Raw genomic sequence first — 23,050 nt, 5'->3', positions numbered from 1 at the left:
ATGAGATGAAAGTCTTTTCATTTAAAGCTCAAAGACTGGAGCGACTGAGGAAAGAACGACAGAACCAGATCAAGTGCAAAAATATCCAGTGGAAAGAGAGAAACTCGTCTCAGTCAGGTACAGTAGCGGTAGCCGTACTCAAAAGAGAAGTTCACACTCATTATCTCCTCTTCATTTCTTGTCCTCTGAATGTTTGATTTTTGTAGTAGACGACTTGAGCTCGCTTTTTGAGAAGAAGGACTTTAAGGACAGGCCCCGGAGCACAGGCAGTAAATCCACACTCTCGCTGAGGCTCGAACAGTGTCCTCAACAGCTCAACAACCCCTTCAACGAATACTCCAAATTTGATGGCAAGGTGAGCACTTCTGTGTCTAGACCGAGTACTTTTCCTCTAAAATTACATCTTTGAATACAGATGTTTTTCAAGGTCAACATGAGATCAAAATTCACTTTCTTAATAAATTTCCCTTTTATAGTTAGACAAAATAATGCATCATTATCAGTGTTATTTTAGAATTATTTAGATACTATTATAGTATTTTTTATTAGTGTTTATTTATTGTTTTTGTCATTTTTAATAGTTTTTTAGGTAACACTTTACAATAAGGTCTCATTTGTTAACTAACATTAAAGTTTTTATTATTCATTGTTTTTTATTTTAGTTAATGTTTTTGTGATTTTGTTGTGTTTTTGTCATTTTTAATAGTTTTTTTTAGGTAACACTTTACAATAAGGTCTCATTTGTTAACTAACATTAAAGTTTTTATTATTCATTGTTTTTTATTTTAGTTAATGTTGTTGTGATTTTGTTGTGTTTTTGTCATTTTTAATAGTTTTTTTTAGGTAACACTTTACAATAAGGTCTCATTTGTTAACTAACAATGAACAATACATTTCTATAATGCAGTCATTATTAATCTTTGTTAACATTAGTTAATAAAAAAGTACTGTTCGTTGTTTGTTCATGTTAGTTCACAGTGCATTCTTTCAACTTTTTATTTAAAAAAATGTATTAGTAAATGCTGAAATTAAAATTAACTAAGCTTAATAAATGCTGTTGAAGTATTGTTCATTGTTTGTCCATGTTAACTAATGTAGTTAACAAATGAAACCTTATTGAAAAGTGTTACCGTTTTTAAAAAATAGTTTTATTAACTTTTTTTTCCAGTTTTAGTTATTTTAGCACATCAAGTTAACTAAACAAAAATGTGAAATGTTGCTTTGGCGACTATCTGAAATAAAATGTTTAAGTTTTTTATATTGTATGTTAATGTTAATGTCTAGTTAATGTTTATTTTATTTCAAGTAATGATTTTTATGGTTTTATTTTCAGTTTTAGATAACTATAATAACAAGGACTGTAAAGAGATTACAATTTTTTATTTAATTATTTACACGATGTGTCGATAAATTAATCGCACATTGAATTTGGCTGAGAAATTACCCCCAAAGATAATTAAAGTCATTATTGTGTTAAATGAGAAAAGCATCAAATAGTCATTACAAAAAGTAGTTTTAGAAAAAAACATACATAGAATTTATTACACAAACTTTTAGGCTTTAGGCGGTAAATGCGTTAATTTTAACGCATTACCTTTTCCCGTAACTAATTAAATTGAATTAACGTGTTCAATCGACAGTCCTAACATTAACCCTTATCATTTTTAACTGTTCATGAATGTTGCAGGGCTGAACCCTTCCTCTCTTGCGTGATTAAAAACAATGAACATGCTTATGAAATCACCAGTAACACCCATTGTTGAAAAATATGTAATGAGGCTTTAAATGAATGGCAGAGTTAATGTAATCAAACCAATTATTAAAGAGTCTTTTCATCATCCTCTAAAGCATGCTCTTTGTAAAGTACAGAACAGAAACACCTGGTGTCACGCAGGTTTCTCTCCTGTCTCCGTGCATTAGGATCAGCTCCAGGCGATAACACCTTCGCAGAAAAGAGAAAGACTGCCGTTTTCATTTTTTGACAGTCTTGGAGATTTTAAGTGTAGTTTGTCATTGTGCATCAATTACAGCTGTCTTTATCATCTGTTCCCCTTTGGCTCTTTAGATTCATGTTTTTACAAACACTCTGTTTTCTGTACTATGAATTTGTCAGGAATGCATAAAGGCTTCTCCTCTTCCAGTAAAATCTTAAATACAATCCAGAAAAATGTATGTAGGTTTATTTGAAAAATTAATCTATAATAAGTTTTCAGATTTTTTTTTATTTATTATAATTTTTTTAGAATTAGGGCTAATTTTTAATTTAAGAGGAAACAAAATTATTTTGAGGATAGAGAGCACTAAGGTTAAAAGGCTAAAAAAAAAGGCCGTAGTTTGATTATTTTTATCTATTCACCTGCTTTTTGCTTTAACATTTGCAGTATCTTTTCAGTCACAGGATTGCTTACAGACATGCTTCCTTCACCTTTCTTTTCCAGGGCCATGTTGGTACAACGGCAACCAAAAAAATTGACGTCTACCTCTCGATGCAGTCAACCCAAGAAAAGCTTCACCCCATGACGGTGGTCACGATGGCTAACGCTCGGGTCCACGATCTTATCGGGCTCATCTGCTGGCAGTACACCTGTGAGGGCCGTGAACCCAAGCTCATGTGAGTAGAAAACACTTCACACATGCATCCTAGATAAGAACTTATCTCTTCATATTACAGTGCGTTGATGTTAACGTTATCCTTAAAGGGATACTTCACCGATTAGCATTAATCTTTGTATCAGTAGAAACCTGGTAGTATTCTTGAATGACCGTGCTTCCCTCCCTCATGTCCCCCTGAGACGAGAGATTTCTGTATTGTGTGTCTGGAAAAAAAACTCCAATGACGCAAAAATCATCATTTAGCATCAGAGGCTTTTCTGTCCAGAGGCGAGAGACTCCAGCCAGTAGGAGGAGCTTGTTCCGCATGTCTTCAACCCGCCCATAGGGGGATCTCACGATAAAACGCCGTCTTTTCAGTTTCGAGTCGACTAGTAGCCTAGCTGTGTCATTTCTTCCGATACTGCCCTCTGTAACCGGTTGGCGTGGCTTGGGAGTGGCCTCGTAGGTGCATTCTGGGAGTTGTTGATGAGCCAAAAATACATTTTCTGTCTTTTCTCAGTCTAGAAGGCACCAACTTCTAAAATAATTTCACATTTCCACTACATAAATGACCCAATTTAAATACACATTCATCTTTCCAGCGGTGAAATATCCCTTTAAGGCATCAGTATACTTCTCGAAATCGAAGAATGGACTTGTGTGATGTCATTTAGAACAAATTTTGAGTTCATTCCGGGAGTTTGAAACATCTTCGCTGTGAGTGTATCGGCGCCTTTAATGGATGCTTGTTTAGGGTGCCATAAATAAAATATGCTTGTTGTCAACCTGCTTGGAAAGTGCTACTCTCCAAGTAATGTACTAGTGATCCTTCCCAGAGGCATTTATATTCCTGTTCCATCTACCTCTGCTGCTAATGCCAGTCTTGACCTTTCCCAGCCAAGGCAGGGATTCCCCTGGGTTTCTTTCTCATCTCCTCATTCAGAGCGTCTCCGAGGTTTGCTGACCGAATAGCGCAGGAATTTTCTCCCCGGTACATGGTACAATATGAAGATTTATACTTCAGTCAGACTGAGGAGAGGGTAACCATTAAAATGGAGAGAAGACGAGAAAAAAAAAAAAGCAGATTCCCTCTTGGGCAGCTTGGTGCCTCACACAGACAGTCTTGGTGGTTGATGTGAGACCTGATTGGCATAGCAATGAGCCTTTTCCCCCTGGAGGAGGGTCAGGCTGTAGAGAGGAAGAGATACACTACTTGTGTGGGATTTCAATGAGTCTACTACCTCCGTACGGCTTTGGCCATTACTAGAAACCTTCTGAAAGCTGCTTTTGAGTGAGGATCAAGGATGATCAATTCAAACATGGTTCTTTCAGGACATTCAGATCGCTGTCAGTGCGGTCAACCTCTAATTTCCCATCACCCTTTCTCCTACAGTTAAGCTGAACTGCTTCTGCCGATCCAGGTTTTGAGTAGTATATTAAAATGAATCCTAGACTCTGTTTACATCTAGTATAGAGGGTATGCACATGACGTCACAGTAGGCGGGAGTCAATGCGGTTACACCCACTGAGTGGCAAAAAGGCTGAGTGGCAGTGTTGGTGGAGAAACACATAAAAAATGGAAAAGAGCTGTGCGATCGACTGTACAATCCGATTAAACAAGCAAACGGAGCTATCTTTTTACAGACTTCTGAAAGCTTCAGAAAAGAGAAGAAAATGGATCGCTGCAATTTGCCGAATCAACTTAACTAGGCAGCGAAATACCAATTTGCAGTTACCGTTTTGTCAGATATGTTGAATTTTTGCGGTAAAATCATACCCTAGGTTATACAACTCCTCAATTAAATATTTACCATCTTAAATTATGTGTAACTGTACATTTAAAATCCCCAAAAATCCATTATGATGGTTAGTGGTTTAATAAGTTTTAGGGTTGGGCGTACAATCACAAGTGAACTGTGTGTAAATAAGGTCCAAAACTTAAAGTCAAACCATTTGGGGTTAGTCTGAAAATACATGACTCGAGTTATCATTAAAAACACACTGCAACACAAAGGCCTTAAGGAAAAACTGCCAAAATAAGTAATTATGACTGAAATATATTGCTATTGTATAATAACATTTTAATTGACTATTTAAGTGTCATCTTACTAAGACATATTGGCAGATATAGAATGATTACTGTTATTTATATGCATTTTATGTTAATATCTGCTATACTTTTATAAGCATCTCACTGCCATTTTGCCATTTGCCATCTGATGCATTGACACAATTTCATCTTGCTTTTTGGCCATATAAATATCAGCAACTGCACCAAATTGCATATTTTTGCTCAGCTTGGACCTGAAATGTAGGTGTACCCCCCCTTGAATACGAGCTTCATAAGCCCTATTCGCGCTGGATTAGTATTATCTGGGGACCTCGTGTGATTTAGACATGATCCCCCCCCACATCTGAATTTCGTGTGGCGCATTCACACGGGATAAGCGAAGCCTGTGATTTTACTCGGATTTACTGACTTATCTCCCAGATATGATGTCAATAGGCTATTGCTTGGAAATTTATTGTCGTTATAGGTCTAGCTGTATATAATAACATAAACAGAAGAATGTTGCTTACCGCATACTTAATCTCCATCTAATCATTCTTTATGTTTTTGCTCTTCTGATGGTTTTCAGCTTTCTCTTTCTGCAAACTGTATAGTTGTATCGTATGGTGTATAGCGATATGACCCAGCACCCAAAATACTATCAAAACACTCCAGCGCAGCCTTTATTCTTTGCGAAAGATGGATAAAAAAGCACACAAAACCTTGAAAAAACGATATACGACCCCGCCAAATCACAGACATGGCCGATTCGCACGGGATTAAGATCACAGACAACCTCCGCAATTATTACAAATTACTAGAGGTCACCAGGTAATACTAATCCAGTGCGAATGGGGCTATATTCTCACTATATCATACTATATCAACCATAAAAGCCTGATTTATCAGATAAAAAAAAAAAAAAAAAAACATGTCTTTGTGTCTTATGTCAGGGTTAAGAATCAAGACTTTTGAGACAGACAAAGATCTTAGATATTCAAGAGAAAATAGTCATCTTGGATGGCACAGAATTTGGAGGTGAAAGTAAGAAGTGCGTGTTATTGAAACACAAAAAGCCCAGATTCAGGCCTCTTCTCTCAGTCGGCTGATATCTCCTCAGGCTGCCTGAGCAGGATCATGGGTCTGATTAACACTATGACAGTTAGTCTTTACAGCTCGGGCCTGGATTTCGACAGTGTGTCAGAGCAAATTAAAACGCCATCGTCCCAGCACAAACACCAGGGCAGGCACTGGCCTCGAGGGATGAAAGCTGTATCATAAAGACAAAGCTCAACATGCCTGCGCTGAATGAATCAAGGAATAGGTTGCTGTTAGTTTTATATTTCTGATGGATCAGTTTTCCTTAAGGAGTCGATCCATTATGATATAAAACAAAGCTCTGGGCGAAAGTAATCTGGAATAGTGCCAGCCTACACCATATATAATGATACAACAAAAGGTTTTACCATGAAACCAGTGAAGTTAACTCTTCCCAGTGCTTCTCTTTTGATTCATCCTCATTCTGTGCCAGGCTGCATCCCAACAAACACTCAATGTTTTTGCTCCTCAATGAATAGCCCTCATTTACATGCCCTGACTCATAAATTGTGTCTGGGTGCTTTTGTTTGATGTCCCTGTTGTTGTTGCCCTTCTTCAACAAACCCAGAGCTTTTAGAAAGAGTCCTTCAGAGCCGCTTTTCCACAAACATAACTTATCATTTATCATTATCATTAATATGAATCGTTTTTGAATTGAAGGGTTAGAAGTCATTTTAGAAGAAGTTACTGGTCAAAAGTTTGGAATAATTAATATTTTTTTCATGTTTTTGAAAGAAGTCTCTTATAGTCACCAATGCTGCATTTATGTGATCACAATTGCAGTACAATTTTGAAATATTATTATAATTTACATATGTAAAAATTTACATTTTTTACAAATTACATTACAAATTAAAATAATTTACATATGCTGAAAATTCCGGTGATCAAAGCTGAATTTTCAGCATCATTACTCCAGTGTCACATGATCCTTCAGAAATCATCATAATATGCTGATTTGCTGCTCAAGAAACATTTATGATTATTATCAATCACTTCTTTTGCTACTTAATATTTTTGTGGAAACCGTGAAACACTACCATTCAAACAGTAAGGTAGTTTTAAAAGCAAGTAAAGACATTTATAATGTTACAAAAGTTTTCTATCTCAATTAAATGCTGTTCTTTTGAACTTTTTATTCATCAAAGAATCCAGAAGCCATTATTAAATATATATAAATAGAAAACAGTTCTTCTTTATTGTTTTTACTATATTTTGGATCAAATAAATGCACCCTTGGTGAGCATAAGCTAAGGAGTGTATAATAAATGAAATTCATTGCAATGAATTCACACATATGATACGTGTGACTTGTTACCACCAATATGTGACCCCGGATCACAAAACCAGTCATGAGTCGCACGGGTATATTTGTGGCAATAGCCAACAATACATTGTACGGGTCAAAATTATAGATTTTTCTTTTACGCCCAAAATCATTAGGATTTAAAGTAAAGATCATGTTCCATGAGGATATTTTGTACATTTCCTACCATAAATATATCAAACATGTATTTTTGTGAGTGAATGCGGCACAATCGTGAACATAAATGAACAACTTTAAAGGAGATTTTCTCAATGTTTTGATTTTTTTGCACCCTCAGATTCCAGATTTCCAAATAGTTGTATCTCGGCCAAATATTGTCCTATCATGACAAACTATACATCAATGGAAAGCTTATTTATTCAGCTTTCATGTGATGTATACATCTCAATTAAAAACCCATGTAACTGGTTTTGTGCTCCAGGGTCACATATATATGCCTTTGTTTCTTATAATGGGAACAATGTTTAATTTAAATGAGCAAATTTTACTTGTTTGAAATAGTAAACATACTTTGCATCGACAACAGCACTCTCTTTGAGTTTGATCTCTCTTATTTTCTCCTTTCTTGCCTCTACAGAGAAAATGTCAACACCTACTGTCTCCACATCGCTGAGGATGATGGGGAGGTGGACACAGACTTCCCTCCGCTGGACTCTAACGAACCCATCCACAAGTTTGGCTTCAGCACACTGGCGCTGGTCGAGAAGTATTCATCTCCTGGACTGGGGCCCAAACAGTCACTCTTTGTTCGAATGTAAGAAAGCCACTTAAGTCTGACTTTATCACCTCCAGTTACTACTAATGGCTCTGTGAAGAATAAATACATTTAAAGTCAACATCAAATCACAATGTACCTGAATTACTGTCATAATACACGTTATACATAATAGAAGTAAAATGGGTTGGGAACAGATTTTTGTTGACAAACTGTATATATATATTATATACCATAATTTTAACTACACTAACATTGAAAACTTTGGGGCCAATCTTACCAACCCCAAACTTTTGAATGGTAATGTATGTATTTGTATATATATATATATATATATATGCATAGGTCCAAAGAGTAAAACGAACCATATCTAACCACAAATCTCTCTCCGTCATCAAATATTCAACTTATTGGCGTTTGTCTTGAAGTTTGAAGACATATGAAGTGAACCTCTCATATGCTTCTTATGAGAACTATCTGAATGTTTTAGGTCTTAAACACTCAATTCTTTAAGTTTGTTGGAGATTTTTTCCTCATGCCTCTCCATGAAGCTCTCATCTTTGTGAGCTCAGATAGATTGTTGCTCTTCTGTGCGTTTGGGAATATCTCTAATCAACTGTTTGGTTAATGTGACTGACAAAGCATTAGGAGACCCCTGTTAATTTGAAGTTGCTAATTGGATTTGAATGGCTCCCTGCCAGACTGTCCTGCCTTTGATGGGGAACCTTGCTTTGGGCTGTAATACTGAATTTGGTTTGTAAAAAACAGTTTTGCTTGTTTGTGTATGTCACAGATTTTTTTTTTTTTTTTCTTTTTTTCTTGCACTTGCTTAGATTGGGTGATATTTGCACCAATTAACACATTTAAAGCTACACTGTGTGATATTTTCCCCCATCTAGCGGTGAAATTGTATATGACTACCCAGTGAATATCAGTTTCTGTTCCTTTCAATTTCGAGGGCGTTTTAACTCCTACGGTGGCCGTATTATTCCAAGATTAACATGGCTTCCAGTTCGACTTCGTCCAATTGCGCCTTTAAAACTATCACCTGTGATCCGTCGCAGCACAGATTTATGTTACAAGGTAAACAATACTTTTTCACCATTGACGTGAGGAAAAGTAACGCAAGTTGTACTAGAGGTCGTTCTGGCGTTATGCACAACCATGCTATGGTTAGACAAGCAACTATAAAACTTTGAATTTACACAAATAGGCTGAATTACCTGTCGATAAGAAAGCAGGCAACTTCGGCGTCCGTTTTAAAATCTTTGCTCCTCATGAGCTCTTTCCATCTGGGAAAAGTTACTCCAGTATTGACTTTGGTCTTGCTGATTTGCCTGTCGCGTTGACGTTTTAATTCTCTCTTTCGCTTCCTTGGCGACTCTGCTACATGTCCTCGAGAATAGGCGTGATCCTCCATCAGCAATCTTTCAAATCTGCCGGCAGTCGCGAGTAATCTCCCCCTCGCATTCATCTCTGAGTCACTGAGTGTAAAGCGCGAAAGGCGAAGCTTGAATTTACAGGTATGTCCCTCTTTGGCTAATGTAGTTTCAAGATGGAGGGGCAACATGGCGACCGGCATTCGAACCCCTCACCCATATGTACTTTCAATGGCAGATTATAAACTTACGAGAATACTTTATTACTTGAATGAAGTAAATATACATTAATGAGCACATATATTTTTGAAAGAACTAAGTGTTTTTTGCTAAGAATCAACAAAAAAAATTACACAGTGTAGCTTTAAAAAAAAAAAATGTATTAGGAAATAAAGAAATGTTTTGCAGATTTTGGGTGACCTGTTCCTTTAACATTTCACCAGCGAGGAAAGAAATAAGATACACTACCGTTCAAAAGTTTGAGGTCGGTATGATTTTTGTTTTTAAAAAACATGAATGCTTGTATTCTGCAAGGTTGCATTAAATTGATCAAAAGTGAGAGCTAAGACATGCATAATGTTACAAAAGATTTCTATTTCAAATTAATGCTGTTCATTTGAACTTTCAATTCATCAAAGAATCCTATAAAATTATCTTGGTTTCCACAAAAATATTAAGGAACGCAGCTGTTTTCAACATTGATAATAAGAAGTGTTTCTTGAGCAGCAAATCATCATATTAGATTGATTTCTGAAGGATCATGTGACACTGAAGACTGGAGTAATGATGCTGAAAATTCAGCTTTGATCACAGGAATAAATTACATTTCACAATATATCCACACAGAAAACAGTTATTTTAGACTGCAATAATATTTCACATTTTTACTGTATGTTTGATAACCTAAATGCAGCATTGGTGACTATAAGAGACTTCTTTCAAAAACATGAATCATCTACTGACTCCAAACTTTTCAGCGGTAGTATAACTTCATTATAAGTAGCCATTTGCCTGTGGCATAAACTAATTTATTTATTTAGTTAGTTTTTTTTTTAAACAAAAGTTTCATTTGTGGTCCAGCTGCTTTGCACTTTTCATTGTCTTTTGTCTGTATTTATTTGTGATTTATTCATCCGCTCTCAGCCGTCGGCTGGTATTCCGAGCTCTTTGGGTCAGATGCATGCTCCCTTCACGAGAGGACCACTGATGTGGCACTGCAGGACCCTGGGCGAGAACTGAGCCAGTGCTTGGCCCTCAGTGGGCCATCGGGGCCGGCGACCTCTTCTGACGTGAAGCCTGTCAGAAGCCCTGGCCCGAGGCTGACGGGTCAGGACTGCTAAATGGAAGTGGACAAGCGAGTCCACTGTCCAGAAAGTGTGCGCTCTCCGGTTTCTGGCCTGGGGTTGTTGTTCTGTTGATGTGGTCTATCGCAGTGATGCGTCCATGTGCTCAAAGTTTGACTCGTGGACTGCCGCTCGGCCCTGTTATGTGCGCGCCGACCACTTAAGAGTACAATACACTCTTTCTGTGTGCAAGCTTTTCTTCTGACATTAACTGCTCACACCAGTCCCGCTAAACTGTCATGCAAGAGTGATTCTCTTGAATCTCAAAGTACATCTGTTTCATATTTATACTTGAGTTGTGTGGTGCTGTTTAGTGAATCAGCTGAATCAGTCTGACTCGATCGCAAGAGTCATTGGTCTGAAGCAACTCAGATGACTCGCTCGATTATTGAATCAAAGGTTATTATGTCTCTAAAAGTGTGAAAATATATATATTTTTTTAAAGGTTAATGAAACTTGGCTGATTAAATAATTACAGAGTAATTGTGTTCAAAATCCTGAAGAAATCACTGGCTCGCACATTTTACTTTTAAGTGATCACTGTCATTGTTTATTATGATGATAATAATAATAATTAATTCGAATCACAATAATAAACAATAAACAATAATTCGAATCATAAGACGTAATAGTAGCCGTGTTATTTTAGTATCATTAATATACTATTATAGTGTTTATTAATATTTATCTTTAGATTTTCTGTTTTCGTGTTCATTTTAGTTAGTTTTAGTAATAAAAAAAAAAATCTGTCCATGTAGTTTTTATTATTATTTTATTTATTTTATTATTAATACTTCAGACTGAAATTGAAATAAAATAAAATAAAGGAACATTCTGTTAACATTTATTTTGTTTCAATTGACGTAAAGGTTTCTTAATACTTTTGATTTTAGTTATCATAACACTGTTTAGCACTTTTATGCCATTCGTTTGGCCATTTGATGTAATGATTCCAAAATACAATGCTATGTTATGATCACAATATCACTTGATGATGATGTTTTTGGTTCTTTTGTGGTCATAAGCATAGTCTCTAACCACTATTGTACTAGTTTCCTCAAAAAAAAAAAAAGATTGAAATCACGTCCATCTCATCTTGAACCTAATGGTTCGATATCTTTCATATAATTGAATATGACATGCTCTCATTGGTTGAGACTCAAAGCTCAGTCCTGTGAATGTGAGGGCATGATCTCAGTGTTGATGCTCTGATGGACAGGAATCTCGCATCTAACTCAAACGGTAAAGATTTATTCAGTATGACTGATGATTTGCCTTCCTCACCCACAGAAACGCCGCTCATGGTTTCTCCCTGATCCCAGTGGACAGCCTGAAAGTGACCATGAAGGATATTCTGCAGAAGGCCCTCAAAAAGAGGAAGGGCTCCCAGAAAGGATCAGGTGAGACATCTGAAAGATTCATCTCACACTTAAAGTGAAGTGATAGATCTGTTTAGGATTCAAGCTTATATTCCTATTTTGGGTGGTCTTCAATGTTATTTTACTATTATTTATTTATTTATTTATTATTATTATAATTAATTAATATTTTGAATTAGCTTTTATTTTTATATTTTTAGTTTTGATTATTAATTTTGTTTTTGTAATTTTTATTTGTTTTTCTTTATATTTATCATTATTTTTATTTTCATTTTAGCTGTAGTAATTTTAGCACTTTATAGTTTAGTTAGTTGCCAATGTAACATTTCAAATTGTTATTATATATATATATATATATATATATATATATAATTCAGACAAAATATATAACAATTACAATTATTTATATACAATTACAAATAAATAATATATATATATATATATATATATATATATATATATATATATATATATATATATATATATAAATAATAAATATATATATATATACATATTTATATTTCAGCTTTATTTACAATTACAATTATTTACAATTGTTTATTAACAAAAACAATTCAACTCAATAACAACTCAAATGCTTTTACTTACATATCGGCATGAAAATGAAATGTTTTGGTGCAAGAAACCTTGACAAAAAAAGTATACTTCAGAGGAAAATAATAAATGCTGTAAGAAGTGTAGCAAATGGTGCCTTTGAATTGTCAGTCGAACTGGAATTTGTGTGTGTGTGTGTGTGTAGTTTTCATCTTAGAAAGCAAGTGAAGCCGTCTGCTGTGATTTGGCCCGATAACCGTGGAAATGTGCCGTCCTAATTTGTCATCGCCGAATGGGCGAATCTGATAAGGCCAGAGACTTTAATACAAAAAGTCACAGGTAACGGATCGCCCCTTTGATGGCCATGATGAGCCGGGGCAGCGCTGAGATAAGAGGGGTGAGGAGAGGAGATTGAGCCGCAGACTGACTCGGAGACAGAGAAGTGCACATAAAGAATGGAAAGCAATGGTGCGGGAACGAAAGTATATTAGAGAGAAAATGGATGAAACGCAGAGAAAATGATGGTGCGTGGAGAGCCGCTGGAGCCTCATCTCTCCTGGATTTAGCACACACTGAGGTCAAAGCCTGCAGCGAGAGAGGTTCGCTTCAGTAAGGGTGCTGCGGGCGAGCGAGCGCTGTCAGTTTAAAGAGGCTATAGTCTTCGCGTTCGCCTCGTGTGTATCCACACAGTCTCGTCAGTATGGCTCATGTACGCCTTCATCGACTCCAGACTGACTAGTCCATAGCAGGGGTCCTCGACCTTTGTGGAATCAAGACACCCATTTTTCAAGAATCAAAAATACAAAGGTGTGCACATCCCAGGCATCCTACTTGGGCTCAGGTGCAGGACAACAATAATGAAAAATTGATGTCAGCACACTGAAATATAACTGCTCCAAGCCACTTTTTATTGAACTTGCAACGCCTCAATTAGACACACTCAAAAACACGTCAGATAACACAAATCATGTGACACACACATAAAGATTATTCCAATAAACAAAATATACGAAACAATCCACATAGGGGTAAACACTGCATATTGATATAAATATTCCACTTTCTTACTGCTTTATAATGTATTACAGCATATGAGTATCAAAAATAGAGCAATATCTTTCTTTATTATTAAAAAATACGTCTTCAATAATAACAGCAGATGAAGAAATATAGAAATCACAATAGAAATCCTCATTCAGGCCTAATGGTGACAAAGTATAAATCCAAAAACATTCACTTTGAAACACTTTTCTTCTCAATCTCCTAATTTTTCAATTATATACAATATTTATATATATATTTAATATTTATATACAATATATATACAATATTTTTAAATTATTATATTATGTTAAATTACATTATATTAAATACTTTTCCAGGTTTCCTCATATTCCCTCATATCCAGGTTTTGTCATATTTTAAATGATTTGAACATATTTAATCCATTTTATGAAGTTCTTTGGTTTGATTTGTAGGTGTTATTTAATAGACGTCCTAAACATGCTTTTTTTTTTTTTTTATAGTCACATTTCAATTTCTTTCCTCATATGACAACAGCATATGCTATTTTAGTACAACTAAACTGTCTGTAGTCATTTTAAAAGATAATCAATCACAATGACATTTGCCTTTCACTTGAAACCATTTAGCACTTTGAAATTCACAAATAGTCTAACGTGAGATTTGTTTCGGATGCTATTTTTGGTTGGAAACTCAATCCGTTGCCGTTTCTTTCCGCAAAACCAAGCAAGTATTTGACAGCTTTTCTAGAAACAACAAAGGCTAAGAGAATAAGAGATAAATAAATGCTCCGACTTGGTGAGATATGCGTTTCTTTGTCTTTTTAAAGGTATCAGAGGGACTGCAAACTCAATCTTCCTCAAGTCTCTGGGGCATAAAAACAAACCCAGAGTTTCTCTTTTGGGATTTGTGACATTTTAGACATGCTTCAGTCAGCTTAAAAAATAAAAAAAAGAGAGAGAAAAACTCCTAGCTCTTAAAAGGATGGCCACACTCACTCAGTTATATAATAGCATATTTAGTTTCAGTGGTTTGAGAGTACTTGTGTTTGATGTACAGCCTCATCAGAGACGGATTGATTGGACAGAAACCCAAGAGAGCCCTCAGAGGGAGTTTAATTGGAAATAAACCTTCAGAATTGCCCTGTGGGCAGTGAGCCATTGGCCTGTCCCGGCCAGGTGATGGCTTGTGTGTTAGTCCGAGATGGTGTCTCAGAAGACGTCTTGAGTGGATGTGATGGGGTAGTTGGTCCAGAAGAGAAACGTTAGGCGGCGTGGACCGTGCTCTCATCTGCATTTAGATGAGTATTGATTGTTTATTTACCCGCTGGAGACAAGAGACCTATCCAATCTTCTGTCCACTGTGTGCCTTTCTCTTCTGCACCCGCTGCTCACTGGTTTACTGTTTTTTTTTATCTGTCATTAATCATTCCATCCATCCATCCATCATCCATCCATCCACATATTTATCTATCTGTCTATCAATCGTTCCATCGTTCAGTCTATCCATTTGTCTATATCGTTCTATCTATTGTTGATCTTTCTATCGTTCTATCTATCGTTTATCGTTCTATCTATCATTAATCATTCTATCTATCGTTCTAACTTCTATCTATCATTAATCATTCTATCTATCATTAATCGTTCCATCCATCCATCCATCCATCCATCCATCCACATATATATCTATCTGTCTATCAATCGTTCCATCGTTCAATCTATCCATTTGTCTATATCGTTCTATCTATCGTTTATCGTTCTATCTATCATTAATCATTCTATCTATCATTAATTGTTCCGTCCGTCCGTCCGTCCGTCCGTCCGTCCATCCATCCATCCATCCATCCATCCATCCATCCATCCATCCATCCATCCCGTTTAGCAGTTAAACTGAGTGAATATATAATGGTAGGCGTGTGGACACTAGGAAGGGTGCGCACTGTAAAATATGACTAGTTTTATGAGCGGCTCAGGGTTTGTAAAGCTCGGTGGGTCTGGTGGGGGAGATAAGCGCGATTGAATGCCTCCTATGAGGCTTATCAGGGTAAATGTTGGTGACATTTGGGAGGCGGCGACGGCTGCGGTTCGGGGTCGGTGTGCCTGTGTGTGAACTACAGATGAGCTCAGACGAAAGAGAAAGACCGTGACTGTTATGCTTTATGTGCTTAGGGGGGAATGCAGAGAGACGTAATACAAAGCTGAACATTTTCAGCAGATGCTGTATTTGTGTGGATTTGTAAGTATTTAGCATCAGCTGTCTTATTTAGTTCTTGGCTTGATATTTTAATGACGCACATGCACAAAAAATGATTGGATTTGGAGCTCCACACAGCACATCTGGTTTCCGATTATTAAAGATTCATTATAAAACAGCTCTGAAATCTGATCGGTGAAAGCTTTGATATATACACACCTGTGACTGCATATCAGTTGAATTCTATTTAAATGTATTACCGTATATTATTGCCATAAACAATACCGGTCAAAAGTTTGGGCTCCGTAAGATTTTGTATTTAATTTTTTTTTTAATAAAATGAATGCATTTATTCAGAACGGGCACATTAAAGTGATAAAAAGTGACAGTGAACATTTCTGTTTTTAAATAAATGCTGTTCTTTTGCTTATAAAATAATTCTGGAAAAAATGTATCATGGTTTCCAGAAAAATATTAACTGATAATAATAATCATAAATGTTTCTTGAGCAGCAAATCAGCATATTAGAATGATTTCTGAAGGATCATGTGACACTGAAGAAATAAGGAATAATGATGCTGAAAATTCAGCTTTGATCACAGAATTTATAAAATCCTGTGATCCTTATTTTTTATAAAATAAACGAAGCCTTGATGAGCAGACGGGACTTTCAAAAACATGCCGACCCCTAAAGCTTTGAATGGTAGTGCCTATATTATATCTAGATTCAATCACCCTACGGTTATGTACTGGCGAATGCACTGTAATGCCTTATTTCAAAAATGATTTGTCATGTGCTGTTGCTTTACTAAGTGATCAGACTTACAGTTTTCACCTGCCGGAGAATAAAATGGATAAAAAGCAACCTCTCAGCTCATTGAGATCCGCGCAGGGTCGCAGGAAAGGTCGTAAAAGGTCAGATCGTGTGTTTCTGAATTAGTCACAGTCTCTTGCTCTTCAGTGTCACAGCAGTTTCTGGGATTCACATTTTCTCCCTTAGATTCAGAGAGACACGGCCTCCGCTTCCTCCATGTATACTCAACTAGTCCGATTCTTGCACGTCAAGTCCAGAACTGGAGTGTTGTATAGAATTGATTCACTTCGTTTGTGCTCTGATATATCTCGCATTGTGCTGGAGGGTGTCGTGAACATATTTCTTTCTCCGTAGAGGTCGTAAGCTTTCGGAGGCTCTGGTGACATTTTGGAAAACCATGGTATTTGCAAAAGGGTAAATATCGCCTTGAGTGTTTGCCCTATTTAGATTGGCAGCTTCTCTGTATTGTTTTTTGTTTCCTTCTTTTCTGGCAAAAAAACGAGGTAAAGACTTGATCCTACCTCTGGGCATTTTTTCCGGCCTCTGACAAGAAATAAACAGTATCCAATAAAGCCATTTTTGGGGTTTTATAGCCATCAATTGCTCCTGCAAGGCAATAGTTATTGAGAAAGGTTTGTGAAGATCGGTCAAAGTTAATCGGTCATTAGGTCTGAGATGGGTTGATATCATCTGATTGGACAAAAAAGGTCAAATTAGATTGTTTGCACTGAGCAATATTAATCAAGCGACGTTATAAAGAGAGAAGCCAATAGCTGAATCCCATCACACCGTATCTAAGAGATTGCTCTGGTCACCCTGAAGTCATTTATGATGGCTACCCTCTCTCAAGGGCTCTTTGTGATTGTATTAAACTATTCAAAGGTTCAAAGTATTAATGTATTGAAAAAGAAGAAACTACAGCGTACTTGAGATAAACCAAGTTTCATTGTGTGTCTTTGTGATTCTAACTGTTGAAATATTTGGGGTTTTAATGTTTTTGAGCTCTTCTGCTCACTAAGGCTGCATTTATTTGATAAAAAATAACTGTAATATTGTGAAATATTATTACAATGTAAAATACCTATTTTCTATCTGAACATATGTTAAAATGTAATTTATTCCTGTGATCAAAGCTGAATTTTCAGCATCATTACTCACATGATCCTTCAGAAATCATTATAATATGATGATTTGCAGCTCAAGAAACATTTCTGATTATTATCAATGTTGAAAACAGTTGTGTTGCTTCATATTTTTGTGGAAACCAATTGCTAAATAATGTGGGATTTGTTTTAGGCCCCATGTATCGACTAGAGAAGCAAACAGAACCAAATGTGGCGGTGGATTTGGACAGTACGCTGGAGAGCCAGGGAACGCTGGAGTTCTGCTTGGTCCGAGAAAACAGTGAGTTTTATTGACATTCTTGATGCTCCTTCCATTGCAACACATGATCTTTAAACACTGCACAGTCATGAAGCATTTTAAAGGGGACCTATAATGCTGTTTTTATGAAGTCTTGATTTTGTTTTGGGGGTTTTCATGATTGAATGTTCAAAAACACATTATTTTTCCCATATTCTCCATTGTTGCTACTCTCTTCCCAGTCTGTCAGTAACGCTCTGTTTAGTTCCTGTATCTGTGAAGCCCCGCCTTTCGAAAAGCAAAGTGTGCTCTGATTGGTCGGCTGGGTCAGTGTGTTGTGATTGGTCAACCACTTCGAACGTGTGAAACCCTTCACCACAACCGCCAGTTTCAACACACTACTAACTAACTCAACCAGGCCCCGCCCCTTTATTTTGCATATGCCTTGGGTGGGAATTATTTAGCTAATAACTAGTGTTTGTTCCCTTAAAGAAAACTCAAGACTACAATGGAGGCGTTTCAGGGAGTTCAGAAACAGTGACACTGATGTAGAGAATAACTCCCGCTGGAGGGACTTTGTGCTTTGTTACTGTGCAGACCATTTTCATACTCAAACAGCAACATTACACACTAAAAAATATTAAAAATGTGAGTGGAAAAAGCATAATAGAACCCCTTTAAAACATTTCAGGAAGAGTTTTTCCTTTATTAAATGAATAGATGCACTTTATTGATCACATTCATTGTCGAAAAACAACAGCAACTTTAAATGTATAGTGCGCAAATGCACACCTAAACAACATCTCTTTCTCCGTCTCCTCCTGCTTTCATCTGTAGGTTCTCGAGGCGAGGAAAGCTCGGAGGAGGACCCGCCTATAGACATCACTACGGTACAGGACATGTTGAGCAGTCACCACTACAAGTCCTTCAAGATCAGCATGATCCACAAGCTCCGCTTCACCACAGATGTACAGCTAGGTACAGATCACACTAGGCTCTACTTCTGCCAATACACAGACCGACATTCAGAGCCAACCCAAGAGTTTTCTCTTCAGAATCAGTGGGACAAAATCGCGTACTGTAGTGTTCGGTTGGGAATCGAAAGTCGGATACTTGTTATAAAATTCTAATTTGATTCCTTATCGATTCCTTTTTGTGCATTTTATCATTCAAGCACAAGAAGACCCGAGTGCTGTTTTCTATGCTGCACACAGAAAGCCGCCACTCATACTGAATAGTGCACAGTATTGAACAATTACGCACAAAAATATGTACAAATATCCTCATGAACACATTCGGTTTTATCTTAAGTGAACGTAAACAGTTGATTTAAAAAAAAATAACTCGTAACAGTATATTGGATCTGTGCAGCTCTTAAAGTGACAGCAGCCTAATATTTCTGCTGCTGTCTCTATAATAGCGTTAAACAACAAAAGTTCTTGACTGAATAACTTTTGTAACTATATAATGTATATTTTATTCATAAAGTGCAGTGCTATTTTACATTTGATTCATTTCTGTACCTGAAAATCTTAAATCGTATCTTTGTTCAGTGTATTTCTTTGTGCAATTTGTGTAAAATTCAAACGATACCCAACCCTACTGTAGTGTAATATAGAAGATCAGAAATGGCATAATATTAGTGTAGAAGCATATTATAATAGTATGTAATAGTATTGTTATTCTAATAGTATAGTAGGAAAGTATGATATTATATACAATAAAATGTTAACATGCCATTCTGAAATTTTCTTTTAATCATAAATGTATACTGTAGTATTAAACAAAATAATATAATGTATAAAAACTATAAATAAGTTATTGATATGGTTTAGTTTAGTACGGCACAAAATGCTAACACGGAAAAATTCCTGTAACAAAAGTCTCTCCAGTTCTCTCTCGCTTCTCCTGACTTCTCAGTTTCTCCAACTCTTAAAATGTGCAACTCCACGCATGAACAAAAGTTTGGCTGAGGGTCTTCAGATCAAACACAGCTCTGTTTTGTGAAAACGCAAGAAAATATTCCAGCACACTTGACAGTTGCTACAGTCACAGCTCCATCCCAATTACAGCAGCGCTGCAGGCACTGGAAGTTGTGGAATCTTTTTTGGAATATCAGTTTGATTGACAGACTGGAATTTTTTTTCTGACACACTGATGTTTGCATGCTGTTTTTTATGTCATGTGAATGATGGACAGCTGTCACATCCATTATGGATGGACTTTGTGTGTGCTTGTGAGATAGACCTGTAATAATATTCCAGACCCCTCTCTCTCTCACACACACACACACACACACACACACACAAAGTTTCCCACAGAATCAGTTTCAGCCTGCTTCGGGTCTCCATTCTTATTGAAATAACAGGGGAAATAAATTCACACAAAACCTGGATGCCATTCTTTTGTTAACACTTTAGATAAAAGTTGACAGTTATGGTTTCCAAAGTGATTTTTATGATAAAGCCTTCCCACTTTTTCAGGAGTTTCTGGTGAAAAGGTAGAGATCGACCCTGTCACCAATCAGAAGACAAGCACGAAGTTCTGGATCCGACAGAAGCCGATCTCCATAGACTCGGATCTGCTGTGTGCCTGCGACCTGGTGGAGGAGAAGAGTCCAAGTCAGTTCTGCTCATACTTTAGTAAAGGAATATATAACTAGTTCTGCATCAAATCTTTTTATTTTTATTTTATTTATACCACCATGCAAAGATTCTGGGATCAGTAAGACTTTGTTTTTTGAAAGAGGTCTCTTCTGCTCATCAAGGCTGCATTTATTTGATCATAAAATGCAGTAAAAATTATGTGAAATATATTTTTTTACAGTTTACAATAACTGTTTTCTATGTGAATATATGTTAAAATGTAATTTATTTCTGTGATCAAAGCTGAATTTTCAGCATCATTACTCCAGTCTTCAGTGTCACATGATCTTTCAGAAATCATTCTAATATGATGATTTGCTGCTCAAGAAACATTTCTGATTATTATCAATGTTACAAACAGTTGTTCTGCATTAATTTAAAGTATTAATTTCTAAAAAAGTTTTGAACAGTAGTAGATACGTTTATTAAAAATGGGGTAAAACAAAGTGTACTTTATGTATTTTATAAGTATTATTTTATAATTCACTAAAGTAATGGTAAAAATGTACAATAAGGTTTCAATTGTTAACATTAGTTAACGTGAACTATGAGCAATACTTCTACAGCATTTTTTGATCTTAGCTAATGTTAATCTTAATATTAATGAACTAGCATGAATATTTTTATTAAGGAACATTAACAAAGGTTTCTAAATGCTGTACAAATACTCATTGTTAGTCATTGCATTTCCTAATGACGAGACCTTATTGTAAAGTGTTGCCAAAAACACTATAGGCACTAAAACACGCTCTCGCCGCCTCAGAGAAAAGGCCTCTGGTTTATGTTTAAACTCTTTTGATGTCCCCACATCACTGCCGACTGACAGATATAGGCTAGTTGTAGCACTGCAAACTCACCAAGGGATTTATATTGCATTACACTTACAGGGAACTCCGTTACAGAAAACTAAATCTATTTATGCAGCCTTTCTGTAAGGTTTGCATTGGCAAGTGATGCAGACATCTCTTCTTAGCGGATATGACAGGGACACGAGCGCAGCTCTCCAGACGCGTGCTGCTAACAGTGATTGATGAAGTGAAGACAGATCGCTGAAGTCTGCTCGCGGATGATCCGACTACGCTTGGAAATGCGTTTGTTTTTGGAGCAGGGCCATTTATTTTATTATGTTCGTATTCCGAGATGCCAAAGCTAACATCTTAATTTATGTTTAACACGGTCATATTTAATTCAGTTTGTTATGCACCCAACAATACCTTCAATCAGGCTCTTGTTTGTCAGTAAATGGTTTATTCGTCAAGGATGCATTGAATAGATCAAAAGTGACAGACATTTATAAGGTTACAAAAGATTTCTATTTCAAATAATTGAACTTTCTTTTCATCTAGAAACCAAAAAATTAAGCAGCACAACTGTTTTAAACATTGATAATATTCAGAAATGTTTCTTGAGCAGCAAATCATCATATTAGAATGATTTCTGAAGGGTCATGTGACACTGAAGACTGGGAGTAATGATGCTGAAAATCACAGGAATAAATTATATTTTAAAATATATTCACATAGGTAGCAAAAAAAAATGTATGGATGTCCCAAATGTAGATTAGCTCACATGCTCTCTGTGTGTTAAACCATGGTGGTCATTTGGAAGTTGCATTCCCAATCATGTTCTGTGTCTCCTCTTCTTTCCTGGATGTAAGATGATTTTTATGCTTTCTTTGTAGGTCATGCAATATTTAAGCTCACATATCTAAGCAACCACGACTACAAAGCCCTGTACTTCGAGTGTGATGCTGCTACTGTCAATGAGATTGTGCTCAAGGTAGGGTTCAACTGAGACTTTATATTTTTGTATCTTGTAAAGTAAGTGCCCCATTATGCTTTTTCAAATATTACCTTTCATACAGTGTGTATTATAGATGTTTCTGAATGTAAAAAAGGTCTGCAAAGGTTTAAAGATCAACGCGCATGACAAATAAAGTTATTGTTTCCTAAAGGATTTGATTCTGAACTGCCTGAAACGAGTCAAGCAATTCCAGTCTCACTTCCTGTTACAAACCTACATAGGTTTGCAACATATTTGCATAATGCCTGTTTATGGCATACCTGTCAACAGTGGGATTTGAAAATAAGGGAAAGGGGTGTTTTTCCCCCAAAAATACTTCAGCGTAAATCCCGCCCTGCAGCCGATTCTAAAGATTTTATTGGTCATGTGAATCACAGTACTGATTGCCTACAGCAAACACTGATCCCTAAACCTACCCGTCATTGTAACCTTAACCAAATGAAATTAGGTGCAGGGTGGGATTTCTGCTTAACTGGTTTGCGCCCAGTGGGATTTTTTTATAGAAAGATTAAAAATAGGGGAAAATATTTAAACGGGATGATAGCGGGATAGCAAGGTAAAATACGGGAGAATCCCAGGAAAAACCGGAGGGTTGACAGGTATGGTTTATGGTCTTCATTGGCTGCCCGTGATTGACGTCTACTTTGCCCCGCCCTCAAACACTGTAGTTGAATCTGAGACTGGAAGAGTTTGGTTTGTGTTGTTCGTGTCCACTTTTGAATCCACTTTTCTGCACTTCCAAAGGATGAGGACTCGCACTGGAATCGAAACT

General features: G+C 36.4%; 1 protein-coding gene across 3 annotated transcripts in view; it reads left to right on the top strand.

The window, feature by feature from the left end:
- mapkap1 (MAPK associated protein 1) overlaps positions 1-23,050 on the top strand; it is a 33,555-nt gene that overhangs the window by 8,582 nt on the left and 1,923 nt on the right. For 2 of the 3 annotated variants that reach the window (XM_084414577.1, XM_084414579.1), the window contains 9 exons: positions 28-117; positions 207-355; positions 2,439-2,611; positions 7,645-7,821; positions 11,795-11,904; positions 17,765-17,872; positions 18,668-18,808; positions 20,314-20,451; positions 22,157-22,254. In XM_084414577.1, the coding sequence (XP_084270703.1) occupies positions 28-117; positions 207-355; positions 2,439-2,611; positions 7,645-7,821; positions 11,795-11,904; positions 17,765-17,872; positions 18,668-18,808; positions 20,314-20,451; positions 22,157-22,254 (1,184 nt within the window). The remainder of the gene's footprint in view (positions 1-27; positions 118-206; positions 356-2,438; positions 2,612-7,644; positions 7,822-11,794; positions 11,905-17,764; positions 17,873-18,667; positions 18,809-20,313; positions 20,452-22,156; positions 22,255-23,050) is intronic. The other variant, XM_084414578.1, reaches the window with a different exon arrangement.

The sequence above is a fragment of the Rutilus rutilus genome (assembly GCF_951802725.1).
Source record: "Rutilus rutilus genome assembly, chromosome: 7".
NCBI lineage: Eukaryota > Metazoa > Chordata > Actinopteri > Cypriniformes > Leuciscidae > Rutilus > Rutilus rutilus.
The sequence above is the reverse complement of the archived record's forward strand: the minus strand, read 5'-3'. Positions and strand labels throughout refer to the sequence as shown.